The sequence below is a fragment of the Triticum urartu genome, chromosome 3 (assembly GCF_003073215.2).
Source record: "Triticum urartu cultivar G1812 chromosome 3, Tu2.1, whole genome shotgun sequence".
NCBI lineage: Eukaryota > Viridiplantae > Streptophyta > Magnoliopsida > Poales > Poaceae > Triticum > Triticum urartu.
The window spans coordinates 587333684-587351574 of record NC_053024.1 but is presented as its reverse complement, the minus strand read 5'-3'; the positions used below and the strand labels follow the sequence as shown (position 1 = coordinate 587351574).

General features: G+C 46.3%; 2 protein-coding genes across 2 annotated transcripts; one reads left to right on the top strand and one right to left on the bottom strand.

Annotated features, from left to right (window-relative positions):
• Positions 1–4384: 4384 nt before the first annotated feature.
• On the top strand, positions 4385–7025 carry LOC125545165 (protein GRAVITROPIC IN THE LIGHT 1-like). The gene is made up of 2 exons (XM_048709040.1): positions 4385–5263; positions 5524–7025. Exon 2 carries the CDS (start codon positions 5558–5560, stop codon positions 6917–6919), a length of 1362 nt encoding a protein of 453 aa, XP_048564997.1. The 5' UTR covers positions 4385–5263; positions 5524–5557; the 3' UTR covers positions 6920–7025.
• Positions 7026–7164: 139 nt separating this feature from the next.
• LOC125545166 lies at positions 7165–8276 on the bottom strand. The gene is made up of 3 exons (XM_048709041.1): positions 7903–8276; positions 7732–7795; positions 7165–7479 (listed from the first exon to the last, which is right to left on the bottom strand). The coding sequence occupies exons 1-3, from the start codon at positions 8188–8190 to the stop codon at positions 7310–7312; spliced, it is 522 nt and encodes a 173-aa protein (XP_048564998.1). The 5' UTR covers positions 8191–8276; the 3' UTR covers positions 7165–7309.
• Between the last annotated feature and the right edge of the window lie 9615 nt (positions 8277–17891).

Below are 17891 nucleotides of genomic sequence, written 5' to 3'. Positions count from 1 at the left end.
GAAGTTGTTGGTGAAGATCGCGGTGATGATGATGGCCCCCGGTGGCACTCCGGTGCCACCGGAAGCGAGGGGGAGAGAGCCCCCCTCCTCTTCTTCTTCCTTGACCTCCTCCCTAGATGGGAGAAGGGTTTCCCCTCTGGTCCATGGCCTCCATGGCGTGGGAGGGGCGAGAGCCCCTCCGAGATTGGATCATCTCTCTGTCTCTCTCTGTTCTCTCGTTCTGGCTCTGTTTCACCGTTTCGTATATATATGGAGATCCGTAACTCCGATTGGCCTGAAACCTTCGCCGTGATTTTTCACCGAATATTAGCTTTCTTGCGGCAAAAGAAGAGCGTCAACCGCCTTACGGTGGGCTCACGAGGGTAGGGGGCGCGCCCTAGGGGGCGGGGGCGCCCCCTGCCTCGTGACCACCTCGGGCACTGGTTCACGTTGATTTTCCTTCCGAATTTTCCATATTTTCCAAAAATAAGCTCCGTCTGTTTTTATCCCGTTTGGACTCCGTTTGATATGGATATTCTGCGAAACCAAAAACATGCAACAGATAGGAACTGGCACTGGGCACTGGATCAATATGTTAGTCCCAAAAATAATATAAAAAGTTGCCAAAAAGTATATGAAAGTTGAATAATATTGGCATGGAACAATCAAAAATTATAGATACGACGGAGATGTATCAGGGGGGTTCCGGTAACCCCCGGTACTCCAAAACTTATCCGAAATGACCCGAACCGTTCCGGTGTCCGAATGTAACCTTCCAATATATGAATATTTACCTCTAAAATATTTCGAGACTCCTCGTCATGTCCGTGATTCTCATCCGGGACTCCGAACAAACTTCGGTCATCAAAATCACATAACTCTTAATACAAATCGTCTCGAACATTAAGCCTGCGGACCCTACGGGTTTGAGAACTATGTAGACATGACCGAGACACATCTCCGTTCAATAACCAATAGCGGAACCTGGATGCTCATATTGGTTCCTACATATTCTACAAAGATCTTTATCGGTCATACCGCATAACAACATATGTTGTTCCTTTCGTCATCGGTATGTTACTTGCCCGAGATTTGATCGTCGGTATCATCATACCTAGTTCAATCTCGTCACCGATAAGTCTATTTACTCGTTCTATAATGCATCATCCCGTAACTAACTCATTAGTCACATTGCTTGCAAGGCTTATAGTGATGTGCATTACGGAGAGGGCCCAGAGATACCTCTCCAATACACAGAGTGACAAATCCTAATCTCGATCTATGCTAACCCAACAAACACCATCGGAGACACCTGTAGAGCATCTTTATAATCACCCAGTTACGTTGTGACGTTTGATAGCACACAAGGTGTTCCTCCGGTATTCGGGAGTTGCATAATCTCATAGTAAGAGGAACATGTATAAGTCATGAAGAAAGCAATAGCAATAAAACTAAATGATCATTATGCTAAGGTAACGGATGAGTCTTGTCCATCACATCATTCTCTAATGATGTGATCCCATTCATCAAATGACAATACATGTCTATGGTCGGGAAACTTAACCATCTTTGATTAACGAGCTAGTCAAGTAGAGGCATACTAGGGACACTCTGTTTGTCTATGTATTCACACTTGTACTAAGTTTCCGGTTAATACAATTCTAGCATGAATAATAAACATTTATCATGATATAAGGAATATAAATAACAACTTTATTATTGCCTCTAGGGCATATTTCCTTCATAATGTTGCTAAAATTATGAGGATCAAGGCCTCGCAGAATCTAATACTTTGGCATGGGGTCCGGGTAAGTACGACTTTAAAACTGCATATGGTTTGCCCTTTGATGAGTTGCATAGAGTCAACATGGCCTCTTCAAGTTCGGTCCCAGGGGTCAGCGCAACAGTTGGTCCATGATATGGTCTTCAGTTGTAACCCTGACAGTGCGTAATTTCTCTCGGAGGGTATTGACCGATTCACTCCCCACTTGGAAGAAGAAACACAAAAGGAAATTGGAACTATCAAGTTTTTGTGCTATATGCGCTATGGAGCCGGAAGACAATTTTCATCTGTTTTTCCATTGTCCTTTAGGCTGAGAATTATGGAGAACTATGTGAGAATTTTGGACACTGTTGGTTTTGGAACAGATTGGGAACAACGGGAAAGAGTGGTTATTTCATGTGTTGGATCCACTATCTGATATTGAGCGAAGTATGGTTCTTAGGACTTTGTGCCGATGCTAGCATATTCATAACGAGGTTGTGCATCACAAGCCACCACCTCTGCTAGAAGCATCTAAGAGATTTCTTCTTTGCTACTTGGAATCTTGGGTTGGCCTAAAATTTGATCTATGTGATGATCCTCGAAATGGCAAGTCAGTAGTGATATATAATGCTGCAACAAGCAACTCACATAGACTGATGACACCTAGCTCCACGTCCTGGACATCTCCAGATCAAGGATGGACTAACTTGAATACAGATGGGTCCTAGTCTCTGATGACGCGGCAGGGGATGGTATGGTTCTTCGAAAGGATTGTCGGAAAATCATATTTTCCTCATGCAGACACTTGTTCATTTGTCGTGATGCTTTGGAGGCCGAACTCTGTGTGTCTATGGAAGGTATATCTTTTGCTATCCAGCGGAGCGACGCCCCAATTATCATTGAGATGGACTCCATTATTGCTGTGAAGTTGGTCCAAGCTCGTGACCTGGACACATCGATCTATGCCACTATCGAATCTCTCCTAAGTACACGATGTCTCTTCATGGTTGTCGTATTACTCATGTAAGTCGGTAGCAAAATAAAGTTAGCGATAGCTGAGCAAATTTTGCTAGAACGGAAGGCAGAACCATGAGTTGGCTTGGTTCTAGCCCTCATGTTGCTGTCCAGGTGGCTCAAGCTGATTGTAACCTTGCTACTCCTGAGTAATACAGTTCTTTCATCCGCAAAAACCTTTTGTTTATTGGAACGTGACACGCTCTATGAATATTCCCCTTCTATCCCTGTGATAAGATCTGGAATGGAAGGCCACAAGTCAGTTTTGCAATTACATAGTCTGAATCTAAATTAATGGCATGAGCAATTACAATCTTTAGAGGGACTAGCAAAGAGCAAGGTTAGGGTTTCCCAAGTCCCCCGCTTCCTACGGTCGACCGCACCCCTCACTAAATCCTTGGCGTCTGGGGATTACAAAAGAAATCCACCCCAATTAGTGGTTGCAACTCCCTCCCTTGCCTTGATAAGCTACACAATCCCTCGTAGCGATAGATATGGTGTTGGGGCCCCTCGCGGTGATGGGTGATGAATGTGCTTAGGGGAGATCCAATGGTCATGGCTAGACATAGCTCGGCCTCGCGCATAGGCATGGAGGTGGGTATGGCTCTTAGCTATGGGGAGCCGGGCGAGGTTTGGAGGAGGCATAGATGCTTGCGCAATTGAGGCAACTATGCAGAGGAGTGGTTGCCGGGTCGACGAGAAGTTATGCTCCGACTACAACAACACGTGTCTATGGCAGGCATGCACAACACAATGGAGTAATTTTAAAGTCTGCAAAGTTTCGTATAGCAAGATAACCTAAGTAAGAGCGCGAAAACCATAGGGGACAATGCTCCTCTAGAGTATGCCCTACGTAAGTCCTAAACATGGGCACTCATGGTTCTACTAATTTTTTTTCTTCTTCTAAAACTCCAGGGAAAGTTTGTCTCCCCTCGGTCTTTAGCTCTAGAGACATGTGGCTATGGTGATGACATTTAAAACAAAAAGACTCATTCGCGTTCAGTCGCTCCAACGAGCGAATCAGTACAACGTGGAGCGCTCAGCTGACAAGATTTCCTGTGGAGGCCCACCATGTGTGACTTTGTGTGCGGACATGCTAAGGATGGGTGAGGCATGAGGGAGCTATCCCCACCCAAAATAAACCCTAATCACCCCCTGAATTTAGGGGGGTACTTAATCCACCTAATCCTCTGAAGGAGCTGGCCACTTTTCAAATCGAGGTTGTCGGATAGCGGACGCTCCAACACGTGTGCGATATAGCCGTGCCCCATTTAAATTTATTTCCCCTAGGGGGGTCTAAGCAATTATAGAAAAAGAACATATTTCTATTTCTTTTCCATTTTAGCATTGATAAACACAATGATTTAAGGCTAGAATATTCCAAAATGACACACACGGTTGTGAAATATTATTAAGCACACACATATTCACTTATTTGCGTACTACATATTTAAGTAATTTCTTCAACATGACAAAAGAAGGCTAGAGTGTTGCAACAAAAAGTACAACACACAATCTTCAAGCTGCAACACACACACTTGTTCCGATGTACTCCCTCGATTTTTTTAGTCCGCGTGTAAGATTTGTCTTAAGCTAAACGTAGTGTCATATAGGGCAAACAAGGTAAAGTTAGCACTCCAAACAAGGCATGGGTCATCTTTTGGGGCCAGCAAGGGCATCACTCTATCTCCTGGTGTCTAATAGGGAATTCTCTCAATGTAAAATTCCTCTGTACGCAAGATTTTGAAGACGCTGCCATGGGGCAAGCCTTATATGAGTACATGCAACATCAATGTTTGTCATTTATTTTCAAATATATGGCTGTGTCCTGTGGTGGTGGTATCATTCTCCTTTCAAGAGAAGCAAATATAAATTTCGTTTTTATATAGGGTGCCATTAATGAGTGAGGACTGGAGACAGTATGCAAACATTGTACTACCTCTCCCAAAATGAGATTTCACCAACCAACCAAAGAAACTTTTGTTTAATAGCAACGTGACGCCCGCCCGCTCTGAACATCCCCCTTCCATGCCCGTGGTAAGATCTGGAATGGAAGGCCGGAGGTCAGATCTGCGGTTACAGAGTCTGAATCTCTAAATTAATGACACGAGCAGTTACAGTCTTGGTCTTAAGCAGGGACCGAGGCTAGGGTTTGCCAACCCAACCCCCCGCTTCCTTCGGTCGGCCGCATCAAACCCCTGGCCTCTGGGGATTACAAAAGAAATCCAACCCCTTGTAGGAGTGGTAGTGGTTCCCACCCCCCTCCCTCCCTCCTCGTCTCGATCCGCCCCTTTTTCCTGTTCGAATCCATTGGAGCCCACGAGGTCTCCCATAACCTCCATGCCCTCCACTCACGCCGACGATTCTGCCGCCCCCACCACCTCACTCTCGCTCGCCGCTGCGCCTTCTTCTTCTTCCTGCAGGCTTTTCGCTTCTTCTTCTTCTTCCGTCCGTGCAAGAACGTCCGCCGTTCGTGGAGCTTCCGGTGCCGGCCGCTGAACAAAGGTACCGTACTAATCACCGACGACCGTGCTGTTACATGATCGAGTTCTTGTTTTGCATCTTCTCCTCTGCTTTGCAATCGTCTGAGCTCAGAACCCATACGCCCCTGTTTTTTGTTTTGTTTCTTGTAACCGGAGGTTGTTGCAATCTTGCATTGATCTGGCAGAATTTATTACGGAACTCAATCCTGTCGAAATCCGCGATCTTCATTTTTTTGGAATTCGTGCATGTTTGTTTGACTTCCTGTCTCAACTCTCAACCAGCCTGAAGAAAGAAGGTTCGTGGTCGGAAGCCGCCATGTCTCGCCTTGCGCGGCGGAATCCCCCGACTCCGACGGAGCCGACGGCGAGGAAGGTGAGGAGGACCCCGTCCAGCCTGCTGCTGCGCATCTCCGACATCTGCAAGGTGCATTCCGTCGGCGTCGCGCCGACCGTCGGTGAGAAGCTCAAGACCAACGGCACCGCCACCGCCACCGCCGAGAGCAGCGAAGACGGCGCGCACCTCAAAGTCCACCCGCACCAGGCGTCGTCCTCCGACAACAACGACGAGTGCCTCTCCCAGAGCTCCTCCGCCTGCTGCGAGGAAGAGGTCGTCGAGAAGCTCCTCGACGCGATCTCTTGCCTGAAGGTGGCCTATGTCAATCTTCAGAAAGCCCATGTGCCGTATGATCCTGAGGAGATCGCGATCGCCGGCGAGAGCTTTGCGTCGGAGCTTGAAGAGACCGCCAACTTGCAGGATTTGTATCTGAATATGAACGAATGGAGCAGCCCGAGGTATCTCTCTCATATAAGCTCCAGGATTCAGGAGTATCAGGACCTGGTGATGGACCTGCAGGCTGACATCTGCAAGAAAGACTCTGAAATTGGTTGGCTTCGACCCGAGCTGGACGAGCTGGAAAGGAAGAACATGGAACTGGAGGAGAAGATTGGCCGTAATGGATCGTGCAGAGAAGGATGCTTCACAACCAGGAAGGGGGTGTCAACTGAAGTGTTCATGGATCTACATGAGCGTTCGTCGAAGTGCATCCATGATTTTGCAAAATTCATCTTTGATTGGACAAAAGTTTCCGGATGGAACCTCGGCCTATCCACATTTGCAATCGACAGTCAAGTTGCATATGAGAGAAGGGCTGACAAGAAGTATGCTGTTGAGGCCTATTTTGCTTGCGTGATGCTTATGGCAGACAAAGATGACCATACACCCCTGGATTCAGTTGACTGTATCATGAGCTTCAAAGATCCATTTGACGCTCTCATGACTGATCCAGATTCTAGTTTCGGGAGATATTGCAGAGCAAAGTATCTAGTGGCTGTGCCCCAGAGCATGGAGGATTCCTTCTTTGGAAACTTGGATCACAGAGCATTTGTCGAGAGCGGCGGTCATCCAAGGACGCCATTTTACCAGAAATTTGTGAGGATGGCAAGGTATACATGGGCACTACTCGCAGTTGCTCGTGCTCTGAATCCAAGAGCTGAAATGTTTTATGTCAAGACTGGTGTTCAGTTTCGGAAGGAGCACATGGAAAGTACGCCAGCCAAGGTTATTGGAGAAGAGGAGAAGTTCAGTGTTGGGTTTACGGTCATGCCGGGGTTTAAGATTGGGTGCACTGTCATCAGATGCATTGTTTATTTGTGTAAGCTTAACGCAATGGACTTCTGAACACATCATATTGCAGCCATTAGGTAAGCAGAATCAAATAGCTATATAGTAAGTCTGTCAGCCAAAGTTTCTGTTAAGCTTCTCCTGTATTCAGCCTAGGAGTTGAGGAGCACTATCTAGTAGATAATACCTCATAATGTTAACTTGTAGTAGAATATTGTGCTAGTATTATGTATAGTTTTCAGTGGTTCATCTATTTCTCCATAAATCAGGCCTCTGTTCATGTGCTATTTGAGATACCAACGAAACTGGATAATGGAATGTGTATAAATGCTCATCAAAAACCATTTCACATGAACAACACAGTACACATTACTGTCCTAATCCCTTGATGTTATAGCATCCATCTATTTATCTAACCATGAGTGGGTCTGATGGTACAAAAGAAGTTCATCTGCCGAAGAGTTTGGAAAAGAAGTTTGTTGGTTTCGAGTTCTCTGCGCACGCCACATGCATATATCTTCCTAGATTGTCAACTTGCCTTGGCTCCCCTCTTGTGTCTTTCTTGCAAACTTTGCAGGTCTTGTCCACCCAACCTTCCTCCACGTATTCGCCGTCAACTGTATTTTCAGAAACAAATTATTTGGTCAGCATTCAGTAACATGATTTATTGTATGTTGTTTGCTCAGAGGAAGGACGGGTAGAAGAAATCGTGTGAGACAAAATATTCTTATACAACATGAGGTCATATTAATCCTGGCAGTTTATTATGCCTAGCAGTAGTGTACAAATATTGCACTACCTGAGAAATCAAGAGTAGACAAAACATGAGGTTATCTCTGTATCTGTGACTGAGGGTATGGACAGGGTACCTTCAACATATGACTTGAAGAAATCCTTGTAGGTGCCACCAATCTTCCTCCGAAGGGCTGCATACTGAATTGAAACACCAACCAGAAGTTCATCAGCATAAGGAAAACTTGCAGGTTTCACTATAAAAATTGTTCAAAATTGTTGTGCATTTTGTGATCGATTATATGTACCTGTTCCCTTGTCATCCTTCCTTCATCTTTGATGGAATCCCTGGCCTCATACAGCAGCTCCGCGTCCTTCTCCGACCGGACCTGCGAGAAGTCTAGCGCCTCGGTGATGTTCCCAAACAAGGACTGCTTGGGCACCTTCTTCTTCTCCTCCTCCTGCTCATCTGCTTTCGCATAGGCCCTGACTGATCTAGCAGGACTGGCGCTGCCTGGCTTGAAGGAGGGCATGCTCTGGTGGAGCCCAAACGAGGAGCTCTGGGCCGGGGACAGCGCGAGCGCCCTCATGGCCATGGCTTTGATCAGCTGGTAGTTGGTTCTCCTTCACCGTAGGTAGAAGAAGCGTAGTTGGTGAGTGATCCGCATCCACTGCTTATATATGTGGAAGCATTTGGTGTGCACACAAGCGAATCAAGGGCACGCCATGGCAGTTCTGTGGCGGTTAACAGGGCTGCGTGGTGCAAGCCAGGCCTGATGCAACGAGAGCAGAGTTTTCAGATGAGAGGACGGCGTTGCGCGCTGTGTCTACTGGACAGGAAGAGTTGCGGCAGCGTGGCTGGTTTAGCTGATGACTGTATAGACAGGAATATTTGTGGAGGGATTTTCTCCTGGAACGAAACTAAAACTCAGGAAAAATAATTAAAACTCAGGCCACTGTTAAGTGAGAACATATGTCAGCTTCTTTTATTCGTGTGCTATTTTTTTTTGGACGAAAACAAATCTTATTGTTAAATTTGAGAATTGGCTTTTGGGTTTTTTAAAGAACTTCCCTTTTGAATATGTTGCTGAGAATTATTGAAAGCATTAGTCTCATGGAGACGCTTTTGTTCTATCGACTGATTACACGCTCGTTTCAACCGCCTCGGGCATCTGCCACGTGGCCCCTTTGGCCCGTATGTAGTGCACCTTATCGTTTGCTGGAACGTTGTGACTCTCCCTCGATCTCCCTATCCTCTGGTCTCCTATCTCTCTAACATCCCTCCTTCCCCTTCGCTCCTTTCCTATGGGGATGTTGTGTCGCTTACCACAAACTGGGGGGCCGCGGCTTCAAGCACGCCATCATCGCCGTTGCTACGGCTACAAGTAGGCGATGGGTTGTGCACCATCAGCTATGATCACGCGTCGGTCGAGATGATGCGGGCAGGGCGTCGGGCCACTCGAAGTGCGGGCTACCCAACCCACCGGTAGTGTAGGGCTCGCGCCTAACGCATCCATGGTCGCCGCAAGGACAAGGTGCGAGTAGCCATGACCTGGTGTCGCAAAGGCGTCGCCGTGCTCGGAATTGGTTTTGCACAACGACGACTACACCGATGATAGTGTTGCAAAGGGACAACATGGGTCATATGTTGCAAAGGAGCTTCTCAACATCATCCATGTTGTAAAGGAGCGGTCCCAGAAAGAGGAGAAATCAAATTAAAAAATTGATTGATGATAATGGTGTTTGGGTACAAGAATCGAAGATGAAGGAACACATTATGGGGTATTTTTCCAAACTTTTCACCTCAGAAGTAACCCAATCAAATCAGGAGGTTCTATCTCTTGTCCACAAAAGTAACAGAAGAAATGAATAATGCTCTTCTCCAGTATTCAGTTGAAAAAAAAATAATGCTCTTCTCGCCCCGTATACGGCCGAGGAGGTTCGAAAGGCCCTATACGACATTGGAGATTTAAAACCGCCGAGTCCATATGGCCTCCATGCTATTTTCTATAAAAGACTCTGGTCTATGTTGGGGGTGATTTGACTGAAGAGGTTCTCCAGGCGGTGAATATCTGCTCTATACCAAAGGGGTGGAATGATACTGCAATTGTAATGATCCCTAAGGTTAACTCTCCAAAAAAGGTAACTCAGTTTAGATCAATTAGCTTGTGCAATGTGATGTAAAAGGTTATTTCAAAAATGATTGCTTCTTGTTTGAAGATAATCCTATCAGATATTATCTGCCCAACTCAAAGCGCTTTTGTTCCTGGAAGAATGGTTACTAACAATATATTAGTGGCATAGGAATGCTTTCATACAATAAAGAAAAAGGTCTGGCAAAGAGGGTATGTGTGCTATCAAATTGTACATGCATAAGGCATATGATCGAGTGGAGTGGTCTTTTTTGAAGGAAATTATGTTGAAGTTGGGATTTCAAGAGAACTGGGTAAATTTAATTATGCAATGTGTTTCCTCTGTGGAGTACCGGGTTCATTTTAATGCTAAAGAAACCGAGAGTTTTAAACCTACTAGAGGACCGAGGCAGGGAGATCCTCTCTCTCCTACTTATTCTTGTCATGCACATAAGGCCTGACTGCTCTATAAAGGTTACCAGAAATGCCCCACCAATTTCTAATCTTCTCTTTGCTGATGACTCGTGATTCTTATGCGAGCGAATGCAATGAACGCGGAGGGGCTAAAATTAGTTCTGGATTCCTATCGTGCCGCCTCGAGGCAGATGGTGAGTGTTTAAAAATCTAGCATATTTTGTAGTCCCAACACAAAAGTGGAAGACAAGGCGCAAATTTGTACAATTCTGAATATTATGACTGAACCTCTCAATGATAAGTATTTCGGTTTGCCTGCAAATGTGGGTGTAGACTAAAGTGATTGTTTTCAATTCCTGATTGATAGAATTATTATGAGAATTACTAGATGGAAATAAAAATTGTTATCCACTGGAGGAAAGGATTTTTTTCTCAAATCTGTTGCACAAGCTATCCCAACCTATGCCATGTATGTCTTTAAAAATCCTATTTTTGGAAAGAAATCACTGATGCAATGTCGCAATTTTAGTGGGGTGGGGAGGACAATCAAAAGAGGATGTATTGAATGGCGTGGTGGAAGATGTGTGTCCCAAAAAACAAAGGAGGTATGGACTTTCGAGATATACACGGTTTCAAACTGGCTTTGTTAGCTAAACAAGCACGACGTCTTCTTGATAAACCTGACTTGTTATGTGCCATTATTTTGAGAGCTAAGTATTTTCCCGATGGTGCTTTGATGAGTGCAAGTTCAAAAAAGAGTTCGTCTTTTACTTTGCAAGGCATTATGGCGGGTGTAGATCCTCTAAGAAATGGTTATATCTGCGAGTTGGTAATGGGAAAACTATTGATATTTGAAGAGATGTGTGGATCCCACACGATGCGAATAGGAAACTTATCACTCCTAGAAGAGGGCACCTTCTGCCAAAGGTATGTGATCTTATTGATCCAGTTACGAATTGTTAGGACGAAGACTTGGTGTGACAAACTCTATGGCCAATTGATGCTCAAAGAGTTCTCGTGATTCCCCTTCGTATGCATAATATGTCATTGTGTGGAGCTATACAAAACATGGTTTGTTCACTGTTAGATCTGCTTACTTGGAGGAATGGAACCAACAACATGGAAGGAAATTCCAATATACAAACGTTGGAAATTATCTTGCTCGGCAAAGGTACAAAATTTCATTTGGCGTACTTTGCATGGAACCCTCATGTGTCGTGTTACGCTTGCCAATAGTCACATGAAGGTCTCGCCCATTTGCCCCTCATGCTCGAGTGGACCAGAAGATACGAAAGATGTATTGTTCCTTTGTAAACAGGAAAAATAGGTTTGGAATAAATTGTGGATGTACAGGGCGATTAAAAAACGTTGTGCTATTAATTGTGCGGGAGAGGCAATACTTAATTTTTTACTTCTTATGGCAGACCAGGAACTATCTAATTTGGGCCACCAGAATGTACTTGAACTAATCGCTATAACCGCTTGGTATCTACGATGGGATAGACATAAGCTCGTTCATGAAGGAAAGGTTCAAAACGCTTCCCAAACTTTCATGGGGATTCGTGCCATAACAACAAACTATATTAATGCCCACTCCCAGAATGCATCTAGTAAAACAGGTGGATGGAGCAGACCTCCGACGGGATTTGTTAAATTGATGTTGATTCTTCTTTTGATCATGATCTGCTTAGAGGCACGACTGGGGTTGTTCTCAGAGATGACAAAGGAAGATTCATTGTTGGCGAAAACTAGAAGATTGATTGACGTGATGATGTTTTGACAGCAGAAGTGTTGGCCTAAGGTTTGGATTACTTCTTGCACGTAGGGCGGGATGCAATTGTCTTGTATTAACTCCGATAATATGAAAGTCATCAACACAATAAAGAATGGAGGACAATCGGTGGGAGCGACAGTGGGAGTCTTCGATGATTGCTATTTCTTGGCCTGTGATTTTCCTCTTACTATGTTTGAACATTGTAATACGAAAGCAAATAAGGTGGCTCATAAACTAGCTAGGTTAGCAAAAAAATCGTGGCAAGGGACTGTTTTGAGGAGTCCTTAGATGAAATTGTAACTTTTCTTATTGACGATGTAACTGTTATTTCCAATTCCTCCGCAAAAAAATGTTATTTCCAATTAATAAAGTTAACGGTTTATTTCAAAAAAAGGAGGGGCCCCCAGAGTTGGGCTTCGCAAGACCGTCTGTGTCGCGGAAGGGCTCGCAACATCGTACGTGTTACCGAAGTCCTCGCAAACAATGCTAGCCACTCAATCGCACCGAAGCTCGTGACCCGGCCGATCTTTGGTAAAAAAATCAACTAGCCAACGCATAACCCACACTTAATTCTTGTTACCCATATTACTGGGTATTGACCAACCAAATTTAATTTGGGAAGTTATTTGGGGTGTTAGAGCATCTTCAGTAGATGATGTATAATAGGGAAGCCAAAACAAATTTGGTCACCAAAGAGTGTGTTTTAAGGCACCGAAACATTTTCTGTCATAGCAAATGATGTAAAATAGGGCACACGTCATTGCATATTTCAACATTTCAAACTACCAATTGTTCAAACTTAAGAACAAATTCAAACTTAATTATAAAGACATGAGTTTGAACTTAAACATAAAGACTCACTACCATATTTTGACTCAATACTACGCACACACTACTCATCATCATCATCATCATCATCATCATCCCCGCCGTTGAGACGGTTCCAAAGCTCCATGAATGACTAAGTATCACTATCCAGCTCTTCTTCATCATTGTCGGAGTCGAGCTTGATCACCGGGGGGCTTGCATCGTACTCCTTCTTGATCACCGAGGGGCCAGCCTCGCCCTTTTCTTGATCGTCTTCTTGCCTTGCGGGTCCCTACTCGCAAAGAACTCATACCGCCTGCACAAGGTGCGGATTTTGTGAGCCTCGCCATAGTTGGTGCGTCGCTCTCATGGACAGAGCGTTGCTACATGACTAGGTGGTCTTCCTTCTCATGCTTGTGAGACACAATCCGCACTTCAGGAGTGAGTAACTTCGCCACCTCCCAGCTCATGACATCTAGAAAGTTCAGCTTGGACTTATGTCGACGGTAAATCTAAACCACAATGTCATAAGCGCGGGGGCGAGCTTCGGTGTCTCAAAGGTCCCAAGCTAGTGTTGCATCCCTTCGCACGAGATCACCACAGCGTAGTGCCCAGGCGACCGATTCGGTGGTGCGGTAGGCGAAAGGAAGCGTGGGGGCGATGGATCCGGCCATGGGGATGGTCTGAATGATGGAGGAGGTGGCTGGAATCGGTCAACGCAATGATGGTGGCAGCTGAATAGGCTGGAGGGGTGGTCGGGCGGAGGAAGGGGCCGGTGGATCCGATGCAAGGAAGTGGAGTGGTGGCGATGGTGGCCAGATTTGACAGCGATGGCGGTGCATGAGAAGTGGTTGTGAGGATGAAGTTTCACGCGGCGGTTGGGCTGTACACGAATGTGAAATTTGTTTTGTAGCAGCAGCATGGGTGTTGTATATTTGTAGGCCAAAATATGCGACTGCCCTAAAATATGGCACATAGTTTAGGGATAAGGCAGTTTCTGGAGCATCGTTTTCTAGATCCAAATGCATAAAGTAACTCTCCTATTAACATCATTTGTTGAAGATTCACCTCACCATTTTTTATAGTATAATGTGGGCTCGTCCTTTAGGCCATCTCCAAAGGAGACCCTCAAAGCTCGGGTATAAGTCCGGATTGTAGTGCCCGGGCCATTTTTGCCAACTTTTGTAATTCAATGGGACATAGAGCGGTTCGGACATTATTTTTCCCACAAATCGAAACCAACTAGGGGGGGCTTTGGGAGTGTCCGAATATCCACTTGACCAACCCACGTGGTCTCTCCCCCCTCTCTCTCTCTCTCTTCCCAACCGCACATCACACGCACATATCCACCACATGTATAGTCTGCCCACCTCTCTCTCCTCCCAACCAGACAAATAAGGATTTTTAGTGATTAAGGATTGGAATGCTCCCTCCCACATCATGTCCGTGGACCACGTCCAGAGTGAAAAAAAGGACATTTGTGGTGTCCATTTAATTAGGGACTGGCGTTGGAGAGGCCCTTGGTCGACAATTCATTCTCAAACTCCTGAAAAATATAACTCGTTGTAAAGACCACAAAATGAGTCAGCGGCAACTTGCTTTTTGTAGGGATTTACTTTTTTTTTACATTTGTGTCATTATGCTCCAATACCGACCCTCAAACCTTCTGTAACCGTCCGGACCACGTGGTCCGGACGTGTTTTGCTATCCAACGCCATCCTGTATTGTTTCGCTCGGTGGTCCGGACGTCATTTTCCCTGCAAATTGGAAGAAACCCGAGAGGGGCTTTGCGGACGTTAGAATCGCTGTCACACCTGCTTCTGACAAACTTGACCCACCAAAAACCCTCCCCCTCACCCGTGCGCTTTCCCACCCAAAGCGGCCAGCGCCACTCCAAAGTGCCAGTGCTGCATTCATGCCCATCCAGAGCGCACGTGTCCTCTCACGTCACTCCAGCATGGAAGCGTCATGCCAACCGAGAGCGCGGCCCGTGCCATTTCTCGGTGCATGCTAATGCTATGCGTTCAAACGACAGTCCGTCGGTTCGCCTTCCTACATTAAACATGTGTGGTTGTAGAGGGACCTGCTCCGGCGCCACCCGCCCGTTCCTCTGCCGCCCACCATTAACCAACTCGCCGTCTGCCCTGCCATCCGTCCGCTATTTAAACTCCAGTCCTGGCCATAGCCGCATCCACCTTCTCCACTCCTTTCTCCTCGACACCACCATTGCCATGGCCTCCTCGAGCTCCATAGCCCTCTGGGACATCCTCTCATCCGAGCAGAAGGAGATCGCTGCCATTGAAACCAGATGGCAGGCTAGCAGACGGACGATCTCACCGGAGACCAGCGCTACAGACATCACAATGGAAGAGGGGACCGACGACGAGCCGGCGCCATCGTCCTAGCCGGCCCATGCCGGCATCACCATGGGCGAGGCCCATGCTCACTACACCGCCATGGTGTTGGCAGAGCGGGAGGCCGCGTTCTGGCAGGCACAGACCGATTAGGACTACAACCTCCGCCTCCTCGATGAGCATCGATGCGCAAAGGAGCAACTCGCCTCCAGCACGGCCATTGCGCGGGACGTGTACGTGGCCGAGCAGGAGGCGATGCTCGACTCCTATCGCTCCGTTCGCGACATCCGTCGCGACCGCTGGCGGTACCGCCTCCATCAGGCAGAGTCAGAAGTTGCCTTCAAGGAGATCGACGATGCAGCGGATGAAGTGTACGGCAGGAGCGAGGACTACGTTTGGATGACTGGCTTCCATATCAGTGTTCGTAGACTGGTCCCCTCGATCCGCGGACGGATGCGGTGTCCAGTTTGGGGTTGATATTGGAGATGCCCTTAACTAGTACACTGTGAAGATCTTATCCCTAAACCGCTAGGTGTAGAAAAAAATGACACACTCACGGACATTTTTTTACGAATTGGTAAGGGAAACGTTTGTAATCGGCACACCGGCCGAACATTGGGCCGGTAGCGCTCGCTCGCAAATACTGGTGGGCCACCAATCGTTTTCTTATCCACTCACGAAGGGAGCAACACATCCACTCGTTCCTTTTCGTTTCTTCTTCTTCCTTCGCGTCTTCTTCAATAGTTTCTCTTCCCCTCCCTCTTCCTCACATAAACCCACCATGGATCCACTTGATTGTAATCAAGCTTTTGTTCGTGTTGCGCCTCTCTCCTCCATATAGTACTCCGCCATAGATCCCAAGAGGCGGATGCTGGAACCAGCATGTTTTTTTGCTGGATCCAACTATGTTTTTGCTGAAACCACCTTGCGCCATTCATGGAGCCACCAGAGCATTGGTGTTGCGACGGGGCGCATCACGAAGAAGCGCGTTGGATGCTGGAACCGGCGCCCGTTGTTGCTGGAACCATCGCAGACAGATGCTTCGAACGGGAAACCTCGATGTGTTGCGACGATGATGGGTGCGGTGACCATCGCCAGTACATGAGTTGCAACCAGCGGCAAAATTTGCTGGAACTAGCAGCAAAAAAAAGCTACAACCGCCTGCAAAATAAGCTACTACTAGCAACTGAAAAGTCTTGCTTTGCTAGAACGCACCACCGGCGTCACAATTTTGCTACCACCGTGTCGCCGTTTTGTTACAACCGGAGTTTCTTTTTGCTACAATCGGCGGCCGGCGATGCTAGAACTGGCAGTGCGACAAACTACAAGCGGCAGACAGGGAATGTTACAACCACATCCTTTTTTTGCTGCAACCACGTCCTGTTTTTGCTACCACCGATGACTTTTTTGCTACATGCGTGGCAGACAACGGGCGCCGATGCTTCAACCTGACATGGAAAAAAGCTTCAACTCACCAAGGAGAAGTTACAACCGGTGGCGGAAAAAGCTTCAACAAGCATAGTGGAAAAAGCTTCAACCTCCATGAAAAAGCTTCACCCGTGGAAAAATGCTTCAATCGGCGTAACAAAAGCTTCAACCAGAGGCTAAAAAAGCTTCAACTGGGACGAGTCTGTGGGCGCATGAGCGGCGACAGCGACGAGCGGCGACGGAGAGGGATAGGACAGGGGTGCTGCGACGGCGAGGGGGAGGACGTAGATGTTTCCTATTCTCGCCGGAGCACACGCACGAGGTGGCTGGGGCAGGGACACATCGCGCCGAATGGATCTGGAGCGTGGGGAAAGAGGAAGAAGATAATATGAGGTGAGGGAGGGGGGGTCGGACGGCTTCTGTCTGCCAGATCACATGGCTGCAGGCTGACCGGCCCAAATTTAGGCCGGTGCGCCGGCGCATATTACTGCCCAATTGGTAAATGATTTTTTCTTGCCACCAATCACGTGCCCGTGATATTCACTGGTGGGCCACCCTGCTCCCCTAATCTCTAACCATAAATCGATACATCCATCCATAACAATGATCTCGTAAAATGTGTGCCACCTGATCCTTTAGAGTATTTCTATGTTTCCCTATGGTGCAACAAAAAACAATCTTTTCACCTGAGCTATTTCAAAAATTATGGCAGAGAGCGTTTGTTTATTTATTTTTATATTTTCCTAGGTTGATCCCACATATAAACGGCATGTTTCCCTTTTTTGAGTAGGCCCAACCTAAAAGCGACATGTGTACATATACGTCGTTCATTTCATCCACTGCAGTCATTAATGCGAAAACAATTTAGAAATCAAGCGCTGACACACTTTAGAAACCAATCCATTAATGCAATTAATTTGCTAGTCAATTAGGAGTGCAGTTAATTTGATTCATTTAAATAAGAATTCTTTCATGCATAATCAATTTAAAACCAAGCCATTAATTCAATCAATCATTTACATTGTTAATTAGGCATGGCGTTAATTAAGTTTATTTAAATAGAGATTTTTACCAACTGTTTAATATTAAAAAGAGACGATGCTTCATGGCTCGTAGGCTCTATAATCCTACATTGAGGGAGTAACTTCACCAATTTTTTTCACGTAGCCCAGTATGTAAACTGATTTGTCTACCTGTAACAGAATTTAAGATTTTCATGTAAATAATCAACTAATCAAGCAGTAGCAAGAGTTTCTACGCTAGACTTCTATGCCGCCGCCCAATCTTCCTTTACTCCGTCATTGATTCCAAGGATGTTGCGCAGATTGCTCATCAACTACACACACAAAGGAGGATTCCCCATCACGAGTATGTGTGACATCCCGGCT

Coding starts and splice junctions, on each gene's coding strand:
- LOC125545165 (XM_048709040.1), top strand. CDS start 5,558: ATGTCTCGCCTTGCGCGGCGGAATCCCCCGACTCCGACGGAGCCGACG.
- LOC125545166 (XM_048709041.1), bottom strand. CDS start 8,190: ATGGCCATGAGGGCGCTCGCGCTGTCCCCGGCCCAGAGCTCCTCGTTT. Junction 7,796..7,902: donor GAAGGATGACAAGGGAACAG/GTACATATAATC, acceptor GTTTCAATTCAG/TATGCAGCCCTTCGGAGGAA. Junction 7,480..7,731: donor CTTCAAGTCATATGTTGAAG/GTACCCTGTCCA, acceptor CTGAAAATACAG/TTGACGGCGAATACGTGGAG.